Source organism: Bemisia tabaci, chromosome 7 (genome assembly GCF_918797505.1).
Source record: "Bemisia tabaci chromosome 7, PGI_BMITA_v3".
NCBI classification, from domain to species: Eukaryota; Metazoa; Arthropoda; class Insecta; order Hemiptera; family Aleyrodidae; genus Bemisia; species Bemisia tabaci.
In genome coordinates this window covers 8702578-8725144 of record NC_092799.1, presented here as the reverse complement: position 1 = coordinate 8725144, position 22567 = coordinate 8702578, and the positions used below count along the sequence as shown (strand labels likewise).

The following is a 22567-nucleotide window of genomic DNA, read 5'->3' as shown; positions in this document are numbered from 1 at the left end:
CCAGAGGTATTGCACACTATCATACGAAATTGAAGGCGCTCCAACATATTAGGAATGGCAGGCATCCTTCAAAAGTATGGAGCTTTCCTCGCAAATTAAATCAAGGTACTGCGGCCCAAAAAGAGAGCGGTAGTCCAAAAACTCACTAAGTCCTTGCATCCGTAATTGGTAACGTTTAGCATACACTTTATCGCCAGGCTGTTGCTTAATCGCCATCGGCTATAAAAGGCTATAAGAAATTGTGTTGCCGGCTATAGAAGCTATTGGAAATCTTACAGCCGGCTGTAGGTCTATGGTATTTTGGAATACAGATTCTACTGCCAATTTTTACCAGGGACGTCATATTCGTTAAAATTGACACGGATAACTCAATTAAAATCATGCTACATTGCCCGCGAACAGCCGCTCCACTGATTGATGAAGTGATTGTGGGAAACTAACTGCATGCCCTGTTGATGTTGCCAGATATTTGAGATCTGATGTGTGCGAAATGATTTTGTGCGGCAGCGATATTCGGAAAAATTACCACAAATGCACTTTGTACGGAAAAGATATTCTGCCGTTATGTCACGCGGGATTCCGCACGGTAGTAAAACCGTCAATTTCGGTAAGATTTTTAATGAGCATAGTAGCGTAACCATGCCGACGGCGGAATTTTTGTGCGCACAGTAATATGACGGTGAACGCAGTAACATCACCGTGGCTCATCATTACTATTATCAAAATCTACGGTTCTTCTACCGTGGAATCCCGCGTGACGTTACTACCGTAGTAACCGTAAAATAACTGTGTTTTTTCCTCCCTATACGAAACAATAAAATCGACATGAATCGATCGAAAAATAAAAACGACGCGAATCGATTGACATGAACAGATCGACACCAATGGAGATATTGCATGTGTGAGGAATTTGCGATTCGACTGTTGATTCTTATGTAAAAGTTCGCGAGAAACACGATGGTGCCACTGGTTTTCTCTGAAATCAACTCCCAAGCTCAAAAAAAGCTCTCAAGTTGAAGGCAAAATGGAGGGGATATCCCACCTTACACTGAGAGTCCACGTCTACATCAAGGCGGACTTTCCATGCAAAGATAGGGAGCAAATATATTAGCAGGGTTACCATGTTTTCAGTGTTAGAGTCCCTAAATGAAGTGGCAACCCTGCTAATGTATTTGCTCCCTATCTTTGCATGGAGAGTTTGCCTTGATGTAGAGGTGGACTCTCAGGGTAGGGTGGGATATCCCCTCCATTTTGGCCTCAACTTGAGAGCTTTTTTTGAGCTTGGGAGTTGATTTCAGAGAAAACCAGTGGCACCATCGTGTTTCTCGCGAACTTTTACATAAGAATCAACAGTCAAATCGCAAATTCCTTACACATGCAACATCTCCATTGGATCGCCAAATGATTGAAAATCCAGTGTCGAATCGATCGATATGAATCGATCAAAAAATAAAACAGCGAACCGATCGACGTGATTCTATCGAAGCCGATTCGATCGTTCTACGGGTTTGTCATTCGATTCCATGGCCGGATTCCCCTACTTGCCGCCCTCTTTTCATTCATTTTGAAACATCAATAAAAACCCTCAAGTAAACGTGCCGGAGGGAGAAGGGTTCATAGGACACGTTCACTCGTGTTGGACACATTTTTTGCGTAAGCCCTGTCAACACTACTAGCAAAAGTTCACGGACCTTCGCGCGAAAGTTCAGTTCCGTAAACCTATCTCCGTGGGGACAAGGCCTTTCATTTGTAGGAAATGAACTAAAAAATTAAGAAAGAACAAACATAAATGTGGTTTAATAATTTTAACCTCCGCCGCCGTGCCGCGCTGACCACACTGTGTTTGGCGTAATGCGTGAAGTATTCATATAGTCTTGTAGGCACTGTGTGTTTCACGCCGCGCCGACCGCTGTTGACCGTACTGTGTTTGACGCAATGCGTGAAGTATTCATGCAGTCTCGTAGGCGCTAATATGTGTTACATGCCGACCGCCGCGTCGAGGGCTTCTCCTTTTCATCTCAAGTCCTCGTCATCATTTCTCTTTACGCCGCGCCGCTCCAGGCCAAATTACGTGTTTGGTTTCTCTCTTAACTCAACAAATTAAAGGTGCGCAGTCTTATGTATCACCGAAATACGACAAAATTAGAAATTAATGAACTCTCAAGAAATGAGAGATTTTTTCACCGTTTCTTGTTTGTAATTTTTTTCCGAATCCGATTTTTTTGTACCTGCATTTAAAAAAATTGCAAAATTTGCCGCCCCCTAATTTTCCCGCCATGGGCCGCGGCCCATGTGGCCACCCCCATCATCCAGCCCTGTTCGATTCACGGATTTTGTCGATCGATTCACGGGTTTTTCGATCGATTCACGGGTTTTTCGATCGACTCACGGATTTTGTCGATCAATTCAAAGGTTTTCAACCGAATCACCTCGATCGATTCATTTTGACCAATTCGACACTGTTTTTTAATAATTGGTGGATGGAATCGGTGTTGATAGACACGTCGATTGATTCATGTCGATCGAATCCACTCTCCGATCATGTCTCTAGCACAATTTATTGGTTTTGAAAGAGTAGTGAAATTTTTGAATAATTAAAATTAATATTGGATATCGTTGTTGCAGGGAATGCGATACCTGCATTCTTGTCCGCACCGGGTCCACGGTTCTCTGACGTCACGAAACTGCGTCATCGATGCGAGGTGGGTGCTCAAGATAACCGACTACTCGATGACCACCTTGTACGAAGCGCAGAACATAACACCACCCGAAAAAAGCGCCAGAGGTAAAATATGAATTCAAGAATTATCATGTCAAATAGATAAAACGATCCAAAAATTCAAATAGGTGGGGGGATTTTTCTGATCGCAGTGGATGAAAAATAAAAATCTGAACAACTATTACACACACAGGTTGATTCAAAGTTAAGCCGCCAGACTGCAGAAGCGTGCGTCATAGGGTCCAAAAAAGACTTTTTTCTCTTAAGAAATTCTTCTCAAAAGAGTTTTAAGGGGACTACAGCCCTCCAAAAGTTCTGGGAAAAGTATGGTTTTTCCTAAATTTCAAGAACGGTAGTATTCCGTACCTCATGAAAATTAATATGGACGTATTTCTGCCAAACGGAACTATGTGCATTATGACGCGAGCCCTGTTATGCATATATTCTTATCGGTCTCAGGGCTCATGTCTTAATGCACATAGTTCCGTTTGACAGAAATACGTCCATATGGATTAAAGAATTTCTAGCCTTCTTAAAAAACATTTTTGCGAAAAATTTATAAACGAAAAAAGGCTTGTTTTGACCTATAGAACACGCTTATGCAGTCGAGTGTTTCAATTTTTGATCAGCCTGTTCTTGTGGATGTACTACCTTTTTCTCGTTATAATCAAAATAAGCAATAAGTTATTCAAATTCGCAATTAAGAAAATCGTAATTAATTCTTGGAAAAAAAATTCTTGAAAATTGTCATTGATTGTTAATCAACCTAACTCAAGGAGTACCTGTTGCATGCGCTATTTAGACGAAGTTGATTTTAGAGCAATATTTTCTAGTTTAAGTCTTCATTTTTGGTTATTCCAATTTCAGAATTGTTGTGGACAGCCCCCGAGCTGTTACGAAACCCAGTGCTTGGAAAGCGGGGGTCTCAGTCCGGGGACGTTTATAGTTTTGCAATCATCATGCAGGAGGTCGTCGTTCGGGGAGAACCTTTCTGCATGCTGTCACTTACACCAGAAGGTATTATACCATATATTTATCAACTTTTTTTAATTTTTTTTTTCAACGAGATGATTCTAAAATCGACGGTGTAAGTCGGCAATCACATAACTCGTTTGCGGTGTTTGAAAATCTCCGCCTCTAAGTTATTTTTTTAGAGGAAAACAAATTGACATGATTCCTTGATAATTTTGCAGAATTTTCTTCGCTTAGAGAAGAAAAATAACTGCAGTTTTAAAGAATAGCCGTTGAGTAGTTTTCCGTTTAAAAAATAAAGTATGATAGGAAGTCTGCGACGTTGCAAATCGAGTTATGTGATTGCCGACTTACACCGTCGAAATGTTTAAAGGAACACCTGGATCCGTAGATGGCGTTATACATATTAAGGAAACTGCACGAGAAAAAAATTGGAATGGATTCGGTATGGAGAAGATAAGTGGTTATCACAGTCTGACCTATTTGGACGTATTTCTGTCAAACGGAACTAAGAGCCATGGGGGGAGGAGGGTAGAGGGGGGCTTGGATTGGCGGCGGCGGAACCGGGCGGCGGAACCGGGCGTCGGGCTCATTCCGTCCTGTACTCGCAGTGCTTTTCCATGGCGCTTAGTTCCGTTTGACAGAACGCGCTATCCGGCATTCTAAATTCCTCAAAAGGAACTCAAATTGGCGCTTAGTTCCGTTTGATAGAAATACGTCTATTTAATAGTCTGTCACTTAACAAACGGATTAGTAACATAGAGTCTTAATTTAAATGGGAGAGCTGGCGCCATGTTGTGCTCGACTAGTTCCGAGCCCGGTGTGTGCCGAGCTTTGGTCATTTCTTCCATATATGTTCGATCCAAAATGGCGGTGTGGAGTACGTGGTGATTCCATTTAATTCTTATCTCCTTAGTTTACATCGGATGGCCGGGTACCGTGTATCGAAGACAATCGATCATGTATCGAAAAAGTGACCTGGTGTCACACAGGAGTCTCGGAATTCGGGACCTAGAAAATGCTTAAAATTGACGCCAGATCTCCCACTTATTTTACGATTCTATGTACTCTATGGCAAGTAATGGTATCAGTTTAGCCCGTAAATTAAGATAATCTGAATCGTATTTCCAAAATTTTAAGAAAGCTGTCGCGTCTAATAGTAATCATCTGCCAGTACCCGATACTCGCGAAAACTATAAAAGTTGGTTCAGTAGGTCTCTACAGCAACTTATGCAAGCCAAAAAAAAAGAAAGAAAAAAAATTGAAGAGTCATCGATGCGATACCACGTATCTCCGTTTTCGACGTTGTAAACCTCCGGTCATACTTTATTTCTTCCTGGACAAAGTAGTCAACGTATGAAAACTTAATTTTTCTTCTCTGTTAGTCAGGGTGTCTACAAGTCCGGAATTTACGAAAGTCCGGAAATAGTACCGAATTTTTAAGGGCGGTCCGGAAGTACTGAAAAAGTACGGAAATTCCGCAAAAAGGTCTGGAATTCTTTTTAATTTGATGTCATTTTTGTAGCAATTACACATTTTTGAAATTTTTCGAATTTCGTCAAATGAAGGTACTGAAAAAGTACGGAATTTTTCTGTTGGCGGAGGTACTGAATTTCTTGATAAGGTACTGAAAAAGTACTGTAAAAGTACTTATTTTTGATCAGCCTGTTTTAGTAGACACCCTGGTTAGTGCAATATTCTGTAAAAATTTCAAACTACATAGATGACTCGTTCCTCTTCGAAAATAAACCAGGGGTGAAGACATTGAAATACCGCAATTGGAGATACGTGTTGTCGCCTTTTGGTCATCGTTTCGATATTGGTATTGGGAGTGTTCTCATGTTAACTTTTGAATTCTCATGAGGAAATGATTTTTGTCGTCCGACGAAAGTTAAGCGAGACTTTATTTCTTGTTCCACAAAATGTTGAGTTCATTCGCTGGACACATCATTCTCCGCAGGAAGTTGATCGAACCCTCGTTTTGTTTCAGATATAATCGAGAAGGTGAAACGACCACCGCCCTTAATTCGACCGTCGGTGAGCAAAGGGGCGGCCCCTCCAGAAGCAATAAATATCATGAGACAATGTTGGGCCGAGCAACCGGACAAACGACCAGATTTTAACAGCATCTACGACCTCTTCAAAACGCTAAATGACGGAAGGTTCGTACTTATGCTCACGCACTATTTTGCCTTGACAAGATGCGTTCTCTGAAGGCATCAGAGAAAAACTATGCTGATTTTTCATGGATTACCCGATGACAAACTTTCGTCATGTGACTATCATGGTGGCTCAAATAGACATTGAGGTTATAGGTATTGAGGAACAGATGGCTGTAGGTTCCACATCTGGAATATAAGCCAGTAAACCAACAGAAGAAGAAGAAGAAGAAGACATTGAGGTTATCTCAACGCTCAGCGGCCTTGCCCAGCACTTTGAAAGGTACTGGGCGATTGCGTTGGCAGGTGACAGTCATCGGGTAATTAGCGAGCAGTCAGCAAGTTTTCAAGAACGATCGTCAAACTCTCAACGAAAGTTGACCTGATGCCTCCAGAAAACGAATCCATAGCGAACAAAGCAATAATAGTCAAATTTTAGAAACCGAGTTTCCTTCAGAATTCATCTAATCTCATTCCTCCAGAGAGTCGATGAAAATAGTGCTTTCAGGTAAAGTGCCGCCCTCTTCTGCCAATTCCAATGTGTTTGTTGTGTGTCCCGAATGCAACCACGAAAGCACGCAAAAGATAGCACATACGGCTGTCTTGCCTAATACTAGCCTAACATGAAAATGAAAAATACCCTTTTTATGTAATTGAAATAAAATCGGTCGATTTTTAAACATCCAGACGATTACAAATTATTTTCGAATAATTAGTGCCAATTTGACAAAGAACAGATGTTCCTTTCAATAAAATTTTCCGGTCCGACGCTTCGGTTTCAGCACATTCCTTCAACGATTTTTGTCCGCGAACCTATTTTGTCCAGTATTTTACGTCCACGCGTAAAATAAGCAACAGTGACTTGGTCCGAGCCTTCTATTTTAGTCCGTGTGCAAAATTATTTTGACAATATCGAAATGAGAAAATTGAGAGAGAAGGAGGTGTTGTCTGGTGACTCATTTTCTAAACGATTATTTTCGTTTTTTGATTCATCCTTTCCAATTGTCATTGGTGAACATTCGGTTTTATTTCGATCCTTAAAATTTTCGATGAAAAATCAACCTTGTACACACCTTTTCTTTAAATGAAAATATTACTACATTTAAAAAACATTTACAATTGTAAAAACGTGGCAAATGTTTGTAAAATCATTTCCAAGCGATGGCATCGATATTAATCTTAATGAGCTCTAATTATGATGGAAGAAACTATACAAAAATGAATAACAGAGGAAAAAAAACCAAAAATCACGCAATCTTTGGTTTCAACCCATTTGCACAAAGATTTTTCAGAGTCAAACACGTCCAATTTCGAGCGTTTCGTTGCGCGTACACCACGGTGTAACACAGTACAACCACAACATATAAAAGAAAATGGAAGTGCTTTAAAAATAATTAAAGAACGGAACCACCTCAATATTTAGAAAATACACATTATATCTTCCTTTAATACATACATTTTTTCTATCAATTCAAATGAGAATAATCCATACAGAGTGTGTAAACATTTCAAAATCATGAGTTGAAAAACGCTGACTCCGCGAGTTTAAATATAAGAGCCTAACACAGAGCCGAGCAGCGGCGCGCGTGCTGCCAGCGCGGAAAGCACACTGACGCCTACAAACCTAAGGGGATACTTCAAGCATTGCGCAATGCGTGAAGTATCCCCTTAGGTTTGTAGGCGCCAATGCGCTGGCCGGCTGGCCGCCGCGCCGCGGCGTGCCACTACGCCTCAAGTAGCTATTTCACAACAGAGGTGTTGCACAGTATTATAAGAAATTGAAGACGCTCCAACATATCAAGAATGACAGGCATCCTTTAAGAGCACGGAGCTTTCCTCGCAAAATGAATCAAGATACTACGACCGGCACAAAAAGAGAGCGGTAGTCCAAAAACTCCCAAAGTCCCAGCATCCGTATTTAATAACGTTTAGAATAATTTTTGAATTTCATCAGAGGAAGAAGTGACTTGATTTAGGTAGAAACATTCTTGAGGATGCCGCCATGAAGATTTTATTTTGAGTCAAGAATAAAATCGCTGAATGAAAGCGGGTTTTTGCTTGTTGTAAGTGACTTTTCTCTTTATATGAGCATTTTTTCTTCTTTAAAGAAGCATTATTTTCTTTATTGATTCAAGTAGAAATCTTCTCGGCGGTAAATTTGAGCGTATTTCTGCTTGAATCAAGTCACTTTTTCCTCTAAAGAAGTTCAAAAATCATACTAAACGTTATTGTATACAGATACAAGAACTTAGCACGTTTTCCGACTACCGCTCTCTCTTTGCCGTCGTCACTAGTTTTAATTTGCGAGGGAACTTCGTGCTTTTGAAAGATGCCATCAAACATGATACTTTGGGTTGCCTTCAATCTCTTATGATACTGTGCAATGCCTCCGTGGTGAAATAGTAGCTCGAAGCAGGCGCCGGCGCCGAATCATCGTAGGTACACAAGAAAAATCTAAGAGCCTTTAAGTTAACTGAGGCAAATCAAAAGGTTTATCCGATTCAGGTGCAACAAGATGATATTTTCTTGAAAGATAATTGAATCCAGTTGCACCAAAGAAGTGTAGAGAGTATCAGTGAATTTTTCCTCATGGAATTGGACTGCATTTTGCAATTTGGAACTTTAAATTCTGGCTTTTCTGGAAAAACACTTATGCGCATTGGGAAACTAATGGCACATACGTTGTTTTAACCGGGCTAGAATTTATAGTTCCAAATTGCATAATGTAGTCCAATTGACGCTCCCCCTTCTTTACCAAAAATCTCAATTACATATTTTTCACCGTTGGACCAAACAAAGAAAAAAAACATAAGTAATCCCTCATGCTTTTAGTTGATTTAATCAGTTCGCTGTTTTTTGGTTTCATTTTCATTGTTTAATCATTCATCCTTCCAAGACATTATACATTTTCATCCAAAAACGTCGTGAGCAATTTGCATGTGAGCTTTTCGTATTTTACATGTGGACCAATTAACTTATGGTCTCGATTGGTAGGTGGACCAAAACTCCCCTGCCGAAAAAACGCGTGGACGTAAACTACTAAAATCCTCATATCCTTTGACCATATCATGGAAAACTGTTTCGTCAAGTTTTTAAAATCGGAATTTTCAATTGATTTCTCTTCATCATCAGGAAAGCGAACTTCGTTGACACGATGTTCCAAATGTTGGAGAAGTACTCGAACAATTTGGAGGACTTGATTCGTGATCGGACGGAGCAATTAGACATGGAGAAGAAAAAAACCGAGCAACTCTTAAACAGAATGTTACCAAGGTACGCAAAGTCGACAGTCTTTAGTCCCTTTTTGCTCCTCTCTAGGCCGAATCTTTCAATGGAATTTTTTTTTCGAAATCGCAATTTTAATATCAAGGGTGGACTGGCTTCATTTTTCCTAGGGGGCGGGCCCCGTCAAAAGAGATAACACCACCCCTCCCCCCTATCCTTGGAATAAAGAAGGAGAAAGGTTCGAAAGAGGCAGTAAGACGCTCTGCGAGATTTTTTAAAAAGTTATGGATGGGGCCGGATGGGGGACTGTACTGTCACAGGTTTAGCAATCCTGCGGACCCCAGCTGGTAGCCCCTGCCTCAAAGGGGGTGGGTAGACAGGGCTCTTAGCTGTAGTGAAAGCAACCTGTCTAGGAGAGGTAACTCCGAAATCAAACCCTGGTCCTCCAGGTTGGGGGTTGGGGCATCGGGCTGACTCCCCGATCCTCGGAAAAAATGTACAATGTCAAAAAACCCAATAACATATGCCTCGGTAACCATGGAAACAAACGGACTCTTCGACTTAGATTACGGAAAACGACCCTCGCTTTTGGTACTTGGAATGTGCAAGGCATTTCCAAGAAACTGACGGAAGTGGTATCGGAGATAAAGAACAACGGGATCGACGTGGCGGTAATAACGGAAACGAAGAAAAAAGGCCACGGATCAGAGAGCCTTGGGGACTATGATTTATTCTACAGTGGAGTGCCAAAACATCAGCGTGCACAGCAGGGTGTCGCAATTCTGATCCGCAAAAAATTTCGAAAAAATATTAAGAACTGGGAAGCCATCAACGCTCGCATGATTAAGATGAACCTAACTATGCACGGTCACAGAGTCACTGTTTTGGGGGTATACGGGGTCAATGATGATGCTACCATCGCACTTAAGAATCAGTTTTTTGAAGAACTGGACGAGGAGGTAGTGAAGGTAGGACCTGGGAGAGAAGTCCTTGTGTTGGGAGATCTAAATGGAAGAACGGGATCCCGGGTTAACAGTAAAATCGTTGGCCCGTTCGGTGAAGTTACAGTGAACGACAACGGAAGCCGCATTATCGACGTTTGCGAGCAGAGGGAATTAAAAGTATTGAACGGGTTCTACCAACACAAGGATATTCACAAATATACTTGGGTCCAACCTACCCGCGGCTTAAGATCCATCATTGACTACGTGCTCGTTAAACAGGTAACAAACCTGAAGATCCAGCAGGTGAGGGTATGTAGAGGACTCTCCTGCGGTAGTGACCACTATTTCCTCAGAGCGGATGTAGCCTTTCCCGCTCGTGTGTCGCAGAACGATCAAGGCGACAATCAACAACCGGAGCGACAACGCATACATCAAGTTCAGTACAACATCGATAGCCTAAAGCACCCGAGTGTCAAGGCTCTGTACGCAAAGCGCCTGGATGAAAAGTTAGGAGATGCATGCGATGGCAGTACGGAAGAGCGGTATGAATTCATTAAGAATTGCGTTCACTCGGCGGCAGCGGAGGCCCTGGGGGTTTCTGATCAAAAAAATGATAACAGAAAACCGTACTGGTGGGATGCGGAGGTAGAGGAGGAAATAAATGTGAAAAGGAATAGGTATCATCAGTTTCTCTCTTCCCAAAAGTTGGATGATAAAATCATGTACAGACAGGCTCAAGCAAGAGTCCGTCGGGTAATCACTCGGAAGAAAAATGAGGCTTGGGAAGAAAGCTGCATGAAGATAAATACCTACCTTGGAGGCCGGAAAAGTACGGAAGGCTGGAAAGTGATCAAAGGGTTGCGACGGAATAAAATGCGCGACATCATATCTCCGATACCAATTGACAAGATGGAGGACTATTTTAAAGATTTATTAACGGAGAGGCGACCCGAGTTTCAAGGCGGAGTCATAAGCACTAAAGAAGATTCCAACGTGGAGATCCAGCTCCAAGATGTAGTGAAGGCTGTGAGGGAGTTGAAAACTCGCAGAGCTCCTGGACCTGGGGGTATACCGGCGGAGTTGATAAAATGTGGTACCGGTAAACTATTTGAACATCTGAGGAAACTTATGCAAGACTGTTTGCATGGTTCCGAAATACCAAAGGATTGGAAGGAATCTTGGATTACTCCCAGTCATAAGAAAGGTAGTAAGCAAGATTGCGACAACTACAGAGGTATATCGGTCACAGGAACCTTGAGCAAGGTCTACGGTAAAATTCTCAAGGCAAAGGTCGAAGAGGTTTGGAGCGGCCAGGAAGCCGAAGAACAGGCTGGTTTTAGAGCCGGTAGGTCTACCGTCGACCATTTGTTCACCATTACCCAGGTCATCGAGAAGAAAAGGGCGGTCAGCCAGGAGCTGCACTTGGTGTTTGTGGATCTTCAGAAAGCTTATGACAGCGTGCCGTTAGTGAAGCTTTGGGAAGCCTTGGAAAAAAGGGGTTTTAGCAAAGGACTTGTGGGGGCAATTAAATCATTTTATAACGGGACGATAGCAAAAATTAAATGTCGTGGAGAGTTGTCCGGAGGTTTTTTCGTCACAAAAGGGCTAAAACAAGGCTGTTGTTTGTCACCAACACTATTTAAGGTATACCTAGAGCACGTTTTAGAGGAATGGAAAAAGAAGGTTGCAGGAATGGGCGTTCCACTCCTTGATGGGCAGACCCTTTATACTCTATGCTTTGCCGATGACCAGATCGTTGTAGCTCAAGATGAGGAAGATGCAGATTACATGACGCGGAAGTTGGTCGAAGAATATCGGAAATGGGGCATGGACGTTAGTGTGTCCAAGACAGAGAAGCTGGTCGTGGGAGCAGCGCATCAACGGCAAAGCATAGAGCTTGAGGATGGACGGCGCATCGAAGAGTGTGACGAGTATAAGTATCTCGGTGTTTGGCTCGATCAGGATGGAAGGATGGATAGAGCAATTAAGGACAGGATCATCCAGGGCAGGAGAGCCATCGCGATGCTGAACGGGGTGCTCTGGGATCAGAGCATCTCAAAGGCAAACAAGCACCGGATATATGACGCCATCGTTAAAAGTATCGTGCTCTATGGTAGTGAAGTGTGGCCTTTGACGAAAAGAACGCAAGAAATGTTGAGGGCAACTGAAATGGATTTTTGGCGGCGATCTGCCGGCATTTCGAGACGGGACCGTGTCCGTAATGAGAGAATTCGCCAGGTGATGAAGGTTGAGAAAGATATCGTGCACGACGTCATGTCCAGGCAGTTATGCTGGTATGGACATGTGCAAAGAATGTCGGAGGAGAGGTTGCCCAAACAAGTTTTGGATTGGGTACCACCTGGGAAGAGGCGACGGGGACGTCCCGTAAAGGGTTGGCGGCAGGGCGTTGACAAAGAGATGTTGCGGTGTCAGTTGCCCGATAACCTCTGGGAAGACAGGCATATGTGGCGCTTGGGTGTCGTAGAACGCCAGAGTGCGTTATAAAGCGACTTTATATATATATGGATGGGGCCACATAAATTTCTGAAAATTGGCCTCTACGAGGTTATTAAGTAAATAGTTTAGGGAACAATTGCACGCTAGCCCTTCGGGCCAGTCTACCCCTGGTTAATATAACCTCTGTCAAGCGATTCTCAAAACTTCTTACCTTGGAATATCTTAGGTTTTTTTCTCTTTTTTCTTTCTTTTTTCCTTTTTTTAAATAAAAGAAAAACAAATCAAAACACAACTTGGATCGCATTTAACAAAAAGGAGCCAGCGCGATTACAATGTTTTCAAAATCGTGTAACTTCTTCTTTCCTTTTAAAAATACTTAACTTAATACATGTACTGTATTCAAATATGTACACAATTATCTTTCTTTAACATTAAACATTTTTAGGTGGGAAAAGAAAACTATTTGCTATTCTAGGAGATTTTTCAGATAATTATGAAGGAGCAACATCTACAACACTGTAATCGTGCTGGTTCCTCTTTGTTAAATGCGATCCACTTGTCAGCATCTTCTCTAAGAGACCACTTCGGAGTACTTTTTTCTTACATTTTCATCCCTCATCTAATTTGTAAGGAAACCTACATCTTTTTGTAAGTCATGAATTGCAAGTTTTTTCCATCAACATTTTACGATGCGTTTTTTTTCTAATCGCTCGAATTTTTCCACTTAGCACGGTAGCGGAAAAGCTGAAGCTAGGAATGCCGGTGGATCCGGAGGACTTCAAAGAAGTGACGATCTACTTCTCGGATATCGTCGGGTTCACGACGATAAGTGCGTACTCGACCCCCTTTGAAGTCGTGGATCTCCTCAACGACCTCTACACCTGCTTCGACGCGACAATAAACGCATACAATGTCTACAAAGTGAGTAGACCCGTAAACTGATATCATTCTCGTGAGTACTTTAAGGTGACTTTGTGACCGACCCGGGGCATTTTTCCGACTTTCCTCGCCAAAATTCTCGCATTCCAGATGGAAGCACGTAACTGCATTCCAGCGTCGCCACATTTCTATTCAAATATCGTTTCGTTCGTTCAGAACTATTTGACATATCTGACCGAAAATTTTCCTGCACGATTTTCCTTCTGATCCTACGCGAAAACTGGCATGAGTCTGGGCAGAAAATTGCCTTCACAGTCCTGCTAAAAGTTAAATTGTTAAAAAAAAATTTCATTTTCAACACAATCTGGCAACAATGGTTTTCATGTAAGAACTTAATTGTCCCATTAAATTTTGCAACAGCTGATGCGGCTTGGTTCCTTTCTCCTCAACGCGGTCGAATTAGGAACTGCTGTTTCGGGTTCTTTTCGGAAACGACGTATATGCAATAAGCTTTCCTATGCGCATAGGTTCTCGATGGATGAGTCAGAAATAGTAGTAGGAAAATAGAAAAATGATGAATACAGTGAAATAATGTCTAAATGAACCGCGTTAAACAGAAAGGAACCAAGCCACATCAGCTATTGCCAAATTTAATCGGGCAATTTAATTTTTTACATGAAAACGGTTGTGCGGATTTTTGTGCAAATTTCTATGAATTTTCTCCATAATACAAAGCAAATTCCTTGAAATTTTCAAAGGAATCCGCACAAGCGTTCTCTCGTAAACAATCAAATTCCCCTGTTAAATTTGGCAATAGCTGATGTGGCTTGGTTCCTTTCTGTTTAACGCGGTCCAAATAGTAGTAGGAAAATGGAAAAGTGATGAATATAGTGAAATAATGTCGAAATGTTTTTAATTCTTCAGGTGGAGACAATCGGTGATGCTTACATGGTTGTGGGTGGTTTGCCCGTGCGGATTCCGGACCACGCGGACCAGATCGCCACCATGGCTCTCCATCTCCTCCATCAGAGCGGGAAATTCAAAATCAGGCATCTGCCATTCACACCTCTCAGACTACGGATAGGACTCCACACAGGTAGGATTGAAAGTCGATTAAAATATTTTAAGAGCTCATAAATTTATTGCATTGTATAATGGATGAAGGTGGGGTATATCAGGCAATAGAGATGTTGCATGCGTGTGAGGAATTTGCGATTTGACTATTAATTCTTATGTAAAAGTTCGCGAGAAACAAGATGGTGCCACTGGTTTTCTCTGAAATCATCTCCCAAGCTCAAAAAAGCTCTCAAGTTGAGGCCAAAATGGAGGGGATATCCCACGCTGTCTTGAGAGTCCACCTCTACATCAAGACAAACTCTCTATGCAAAGATAGGGAGCAAACACGTTAGCAGGGTTGCCGTGTTTTTCAGTCTCGGAGTCCCCAAATGAAGTGGCAGCCCTGTCAATGAATTTGCTCCCTATCTTTGCATGGAGAGTTTGTTTTGATGTAGAGGTGGACTCTCAGGGTAGGGCGTGATATCCCCTCCATTTTTGCCTCGTTTTGAGAGCTTTTTTTGAGCTTGGGAGATGATTTCAGAGAAAACCAGTGGCCACATCGTGTTTCTCGCGAACTTTTACATAAGAAACAACAGTCAGATCGCAAATCCCTCACACATGCAACATCTCCAATAGCAATCGCCGGCAATTTACAAGCCATTTGTGAATGAATATAGAAAATCATAAGATTCAAAAATAAAAGAACAAAATAAGAGTGCTGATTATGTTGCCCATAATGTGAAGGGACACTTTTCCATCCTTATAAACATGGCAGAAATATGCACACTCAGGAGAGCGTGCAGTGAACTCTGTGACATTCGTCGGGTTGAGATCGGACAGGCAACTAAACTAACATCGTTGCCGAAAGTTGCCGTCGCTTGTTTCCAGATATGGTGACTGGAGACTGGATGAGATGCAGAAAATTTGAAAAAACTTCTTCCAAAATAAGCAAATTGCACACTAAGGAGTGCATTTTTGACTTTCTTAATGTGACCGTCGGTCGTGATCTTTGTTCCATTTTACTCCTGATAATTTTATTAACACACCTGTACGTTTTGTGCGCAACTGACCCATTTAGAGAGTTAATACTTACCATCAGGGGTAAAAACTACCCTGGTAAAAATTGGCGATAAGAGCTGCGTTTCGAAATACCATAGGAATTCTTATAGCCGGCCAAAGAAGGCTACAGAAAATCATATAGCTGGCTGTAGAATGCGGAGAAAATCATACGGCCGGGCTATACGAAGCGATAAAAAATTATGCAGCCGGGCTATAGTTCCTATCACCGGGCTTTACACTTTATCGCCTGGCTGTTGCTTTTTCGCCATCGGCTATAAAAGGCTATAAGAAATTGTGTAGAAATTCTTGTGCTTTGTAAATCCTTAAGTTTGTACGGAATCACCTTAATATTTACAAAACGCACATTATATTTTCCTTTACTACATATTTTTTTTCATCAATAAATTAAAATGAGAATAATCCATACAGAGTGTGCAAACATTTCAAAGTCATGAGTTGAAAAACGCTGACTCCGCGAGATTAAATATTAGAGCCTAACACAAAGCGGAGCGGCGGCGCACCGGCGCCTACAAACCTAACAAGGATACTTCATGCATTGCGCCATGCGTGAAGTATCCCAGTTAGGTTTGCAGGCGCCAATGCGCGTTCAGAGCTGGCTGCCCGCCCGCCGCGCGCCGCGCCGCAGCGTACCGCGGCGCTTGAAGCAACTATTTCACACCAGAGGTATTGCACACTATCATACGAAATTGAAGGCGCTCCAACATATTAGGAATGGTAGGCATCCTTCAAAAGTACGAAGCTTCCCTCGTAAAGTAAATCAAGATACTGTGGCCCAAAAAGAGAGCGGTAGTCCAAAAACTCACTAAGTCCTAGCATCTGTAATTAGTGACGTTTAGCATAATACACTTTATCGCCTGCGGGGCGATTATTGAAATGATATCGACTCTATGTCGCCGCTTTGTCGTGTCGCGCCATCGACTAAGCATATGCTTAGTCGATGGCGCGACACGACAAAGCGGCGACATAGAGTCGATATCATTTCAATAATCGCCCCGCTGGCTGTTAGTTGCTTAGTCGCCATCGGCTATAAAAGGCTATAAGAAATTGTGTTGCCGCCTATAGAAGCTATTGGAAATCTTACAGCCGGCTGTAGGTCTATGGTATTTTGGAACACAGATTCTACTGCTAATTTTTACCAGGGTACCGACTATTAACCGGAAAATTTTCTCCTATATCCAATATTTTTATCTTACAGGACCATGTTGCGCTGGTGTGGTTGGTCTAACGATGCCGAGGTATTGTTTGTTTGGTGACACCGTAAATACAGCATCACGATTAGAATCATCAGGTATGTTCTCGACTTGCCTTTTAAACCACCATACAACGAAAAATATACCCGATGAAATCCCAACGTTGCAGAGTAGAATCATGATTTGCGAGGCGTGACAAAACAATTTAAGCCCTTTCAGGAGTTAGATAAAAAAAGTTTCTATTAATTGAATTTCTGTGACGTTTTATTACAATTCAATTGACAAATAGAAGAAGCGTGAACATGCAAGTATTAAAAATACTTGAATTATATAATTAGAAAATTTTGAAGGTTTAATTTTTTTGGTGTAGGTGTCGCAGACAAAAAGTTAAATCAAACATTATGTTAAAACCTAGGTGAACAACTCATTTCAATTTCAAATTGAAATTCTGAGAATTTTTCTGTATAATTATGAGAAGATGTTCTGGAACAAAATGACGTACCGTCCATTCTGGGTTACGAGGCCGCGAATTCCGGTTTCAAGAGCTGTCGCTTCAGCCAACTGGACGTATTTATGCTAAAAGGAAAGAGAGGCGGGTGGAAAAGAAGGAGTATGCTCGCTAGTTAAGGGCCGTAAGAATGAATGGGAATTATAAAGCGCCAGTGACGTCAGTGACAAACATAGAGAAAAAGAAGAAGGTGTTTGCATTTCGGGCATCTTGGAATTTTTGTGATGACGTAGGTCGGTACAGCGACTTTTATCATAGATTTTCTTGGAAATGGTGTAATTTATGGAAAAAAGTCATTCTATAAAAAGTGCTTGAAATTATATCATGAGTTGATTTAAGTAAAAAATCGGACATTATGGTCCGTTATTCATATTTCGAATTCCGGATTTCGCTGGCCAGGTTGTACCGACCTACGTCACAGGGTAAACAAACCTCAAGATGCAAACACCTCCTTTTTCTCTCTATGAGTGACGAAGACTATAGTGGACTGAGGAGCTCGGTGGTGGGGCACTTTAACTCATGAGCCCTGTCCAAAACGCTCTTATCACGTGCCCGCGGCTCATGAGTTAGCAATCATATTTAGGCGCTTAGTTCTTTTACTTGAATGGTATATCTCTTTTTTTCAATCTTGCCAAAAGGAATCACGCCCACTTTTACATTGTTTCTTATGCAACTTGCACTATTCCACCCCATCTTTCCCATACGTTTCTAGTTCCTTTTAGCATAAATACTTCCTATTAATGACACAGAAGAGAGAGACACGGTAATATCACTTTAGCTATTTTCTTCTAGTTTACACACACTAGACGAGCGTGTGAAATCAGCGAGGTCAATTCTTTCAAAGTCAACATAAAAACGGAGTGAACGCTAAGAAGCCAGCTTATAAAATTCTCTTTTTCGAAGCGCGTCGCGAGATTTTTTCTACTTCAAGAGACGCTTCACTCTAAGAATTTATTTTTGATGGAAAATGTCTCTCTTGGTGTTTCGCTTTGAGATTTTTGCGCGAGATTAATGAGTTCTTTCCTCAGATGGAATGTGACCGTGCCATGTTATTACCTTTGCTGCAGTTGGGTCGTCAAATATTGAGAGGAAAGTACGGTCTTTCCATGATCTTTCAAAGTGCACTTATCGAAAATTCCGCACGAACGCACCAGCAAATGTATTTACCCACCAAACAACCCGTTTATTAGCCCGTTGAGTCAGAGCTGAGCAAATTTTACCTGCCCCCTAATCACGCGTTGAGTGCTTTTATCAAAAAAGTATAATTGAGAAATTGCATTTCCCATCACTCATTAGTTAATTAGAAGAAAATGTATATATATTGCCAATGATGCAGGAAAAGTGGAAAAAGTTAAAGGTAAAACTTTTTTCACTTTTCCTGTATCACCGGCAATATAAATACTTTTTCTTCTGATTAAAAAAGTATGCTTACTGGGCAACGTGGAAAAACATCGAATTCAGGGTGATCCAAAAGTTTCTTACAACCAGTACCCGGTGTCACCCCTATATCTTTTGAAACATTGAGATAGAGACTTGAAATGTTGTGATTGCTCTTAGATCAAAAGCAAAAACTCTCGGGACCCCCCAAAACTTTAAGGAAACCGCCCTGGAAAGGGACCTCAGAGTTTTAGGGGTGGTGGCAGACTTTTGGATCACACTGTAGAGAAATGGTGTTAAGGGATCAGAGGGGATCATTGCCAACTTCTGATTGTTATTTCTTGCTGCATTTGTTGCGAACCTTGCCATACTTTTCAGCGAAGGGGCCGGCCCCTAAATTACGTGGCGCTTTAGGGGGTAGAAGGGGGGGGGGGTCCCGAGGAGAGCGTTCCGCCATTTTGTTTTTACGTGTCAAAGGATAGAGACCTACGTCACAAAAACGTTACAAGAGGGAGAGGGGGGGTCAAAAATGCGGAAAAAGTGCGTAACGCAATTTTTAGACGGCCCATAGCTATTTTTCGAGTTGGGTCGGAAATTCGCATTTTGAAATTTTGACGAGTAACAGTAACGTCCTGTTGTTTAAAAATAAGCTGCAAGCAGAATATTTAACATTTTTGCAACTTGGTATGTGAAGTTGCATTATAATCTGGTACTTTCAAACCCTGAATATTGCAAATAATAAATTACTTTAACAGCGGTTTTCTTCCCGCACTGTGGTCTTGAAGCAAAAAAAAATTCGAAAAAAATTTACCCAAAAACAGTTTGCAGGGGTTGAGTCTATGGCACGCGTGGACTTTAAATTACGAAAAATCAAAATCTTGGCTGATCCCAATTTCGAAGAGTCGCAATTTGAAATGTTCGCGGTAAATGGAAGTTTTCCACTGATTTCGATCAGCTTTTTCATTTATTTGTCTATTGAATCGGTGTTGATCGGTTCACGTTCTTATTTTTCGTTCGATGCATGTCGATCGAATACGTGCCTTCTCGTTATATCCATACTCTGTTTTTTTTAATTGAACAATTTGCCTTCTACTGCGTCTGTAGCAATTGTTGTTACGAATATGTTGTGCGTGCTGATTTTAGATCATTACATACTTGACTCTCTGAAGGCGTTTTATGTGCGCGTAAGTAGAGCACCCTGTTGGAGAACAACAGAAGTAAGATTGAATGAATCGCTCATCTGTACTTCGTTCGTTCTCCGACAGATTGCGCTACTTGCGCACATAAAACGCCTTCAGAGAGTCAAGTATGTAATGATCTAAAATCAGAACGCACAACATATTCGTAACAACAATTGCTACAGACGCAGTAGAAGGCAAATTGTTCAATTAAAAAAAAGAGTATGATAGGTAGTCTGCGTGTAACGAGAGGGTATGTATTCGATCGACATGAATCGAACGAAAAATAAGAACGAGAACCGATCAACACCGATTCAATGGACAAATAAATAATAAAGCGGATCAAAATCAGTAGAAAACTTGCATTTACTAAGAAAATTTCAAATTGCGATATTCCGAAATTAGGATCAGCCAAGATTTTGATTTTTCGCGATTTTAAGTCCACACGTACCACAGACTCACCTTTGCAAAATGTTTTGGGAAATTTTTGTCTTATTTTTTTTTACCTCAAGACTACTGTGCACTACCAACGCGAATATCGAACTGATAAATCATTGTTCTGTTGTTCTGCTAATGTTGCACTTTTTGGCAACTCTCGACAAATCACCCGAATTCCCCAGTTTGTCACGGTAAACACGAATGTACATACAACACGGACACCTCTTTTGCACAACACTGCTGTGCTAAGGAAGAACGCCGTATGAACCATCAGGCGTTGCCAAATTTCCTTCTACAAATCACTAATTTTCAGAAAAATCTGTGGATATTTCTCCGCCAATTGTTCACAGGATTTCGTTCGTAATTTAATGTAAACATTCCGACAATTTTAAGGAAAAATATTCATAACTTTCCTCATAAATAAACATTTTATCGAAGGAAATTCGGCAACTTTCGAATGTTCATACGGCGTTCTTCCTTAGCAGCACAAGTCGCTAATGTAACTCGACCAAGGAAACTAGAAAACTCCTGCAACTTAGCGTGTACGCAACACGCACATCCGTCGAGCACGAATAGTTGTATCATTACGTTGCCATTAGAAAAGCCAGGGCGCCTTCAATTTTTCAGCATATGATAACGGAAAATGTTTATCATTCTTAGCACTTGTGAAGTCATCGGTCTCTTACTGCATAAAGAGAAAAAGCAACCAAGATTGTGTGGTAGTGTGAGAAGTAGGACACGAGGTAACACAAACTCACGGTTACTTTGTTTTAGTTGGTTTTTTCTTCTGTTAAATTATCTAAATATTTTAATTCAGTTGACCGTCGTCGGACACATTTTATCTGTTCATAAAGAGAATTTCAATCAAGGGAGATAAGTATTTATAAGAGAAGTTTACGAGGATTTTGCAATACTGGGGATATTTAAGGGACTAAGAAGATATTTCGGAGACTTTAAAACACGTGGAATTTCGACGATTTTTTACTTCTCTACAATTTGTGGGATTTTGAAGAAAATCATTGATAAGGTAAATTTTATGTAACGGGTTTTTTGGGTTACGGAATTTTCAGATTTCTTCTTTTCCTTTTTTTAACCGTTGAAAGATCTAGGGATTGGCTCCAGGATTATGAGAACTTTTACATTCTGGCATCTTTTTTTTTTGTTTCTCTGTGATGGCATTTGCATAGGGAGAGGTTGAAAAAAGAAAAACTCAAACATATCAACATGATTTAACTTTTAATATTGGTGCCACTGTAATTTAGCCATAAACAAAAATGTGTGTAAAGTGAGGATAATATGTTACATTTTCAAATATCAAGAAAAACAAGTAGGTGAAAAAAGATGATCACAAATCTCTGGAGGCTGAGCATATTAAAATACATCATATAAATGAAAATGCATTGTCACAAAAAGTCGAACGCGTTCTGAATCGGTGTACTTGGTGTTTCTTGACTTTAACTATACTTCTATGAGTATTTCATAGACTCAGTGAAAAAACAATTTAATGCGCTTAATATACTTCAAAATCGAGTGATTTTTAGAAACCTCAGTGATTTCAGCTACAAAAACAAGGATACTGGAGAACAACCCAATCAATAGGATTATGAACGCTGGTTGTAGATCGTATAAATTGTAAGGTCTTGGCTCTTCAGCAGCAGAACTGGCGGTATCGTTGAACTCGTAGTTGGTCACCTTCTTAAAAGTCTTCTGAGTGAGTCCGGCCTCCAAAAATCGGGCTAACATGGCATTTAATTTCTCGAATAAAAACGAATTTTTCAGGATCGGAAAAAATACAGGATACGACATCAAACACTCTGCAACTAGGTGATACTCGATCGGGTCCTCGTGTAAAAATCGTCCCAATTTGACTCTTTTTTTCGCTCTGACGCCCTCAGGAATACTCTCTAAAACAGCATCTGCCTCCAATATCGCAGCAACATTTCGCAAGATTTCACTCATATACTTATCCATCTCTACTTCTCCCGTCAAATTGAGCTTATCACTTTTCGGTTCTGTGTAAAAATCGTCTAATTCCTTATTTTCCTCCATTTCCATCACCACTGACCGGGTGATGAACTGTAGAGTGCGAGTAATTTTTCTCCCTAATGCGTCGTACTTTTTATCCTGAGACAGGAAATCTAAGGAGACATTTGTATTTGGCATCTGGAGAGAGATACCAGCTTCTTCGAATTCTTTCAGGGTGTCGATTTCCGGGTATCGAACTTGCGAGGACAGTAGAGTTGTCATTCCGTTCAAGAAAACAGTGGAGATGATGAGGGCTGAAAAACTGAAAATAGTAAAAAGGACCTTCCCGGTGTGATATTGCCCCAAGAGCAGGCGTGGAGGGTGGCCACAGATGAAGTAAGAAAAGACAGTCAGCAAAGA

General features: G+C 41.1%; 1 protein-coding gene across 5 annotated transcripts in view; it reads left to right on the top strand.

Moving 5' to 3' along the window:
- Positions 1 to 22567, top strand: part of LOC109032713 (uncharacterized) — a 393313-nt gene that overhangs the window by 350507 nt on the left and 20239 nt on the right. For all 5 annotated transcript variants that reach the window (XR_011900192.1, XM_072302208.1, XM_072302210.1 and 2 more), the window contains 7 exons: positions 2626 to 2785; positions 3587 to 3736; positions 5682 to 5853; positions 8983 to 9123; positions 13205 to 13397; positions 14280 to 14451; positions 16687 to 16779. Coding sequence is in view for 4 of the 5 variants with exons in the window: in XM_072302208.1 (XP_072158309.1) it covers positions 2626 to 2785; positions 3587 to 3736; positions 5682 to 5853; positions 8983 to 9123; positions 13205 to 13397; positions 14280 to 14451; positions 16687 to 16779 (1081 nt within the window). In the remaining variant the exon portion in view is untranslated. The remainder of the gene's footprint in view (positions 1 to 2625; positions 2786 to 3586; positions 3737 to 5681; positions 5854 to 8982; positions 9124 to 13204; positions 13398 to 14279; positions 14452 to 16686; positions 16780 to 22567) is intronic.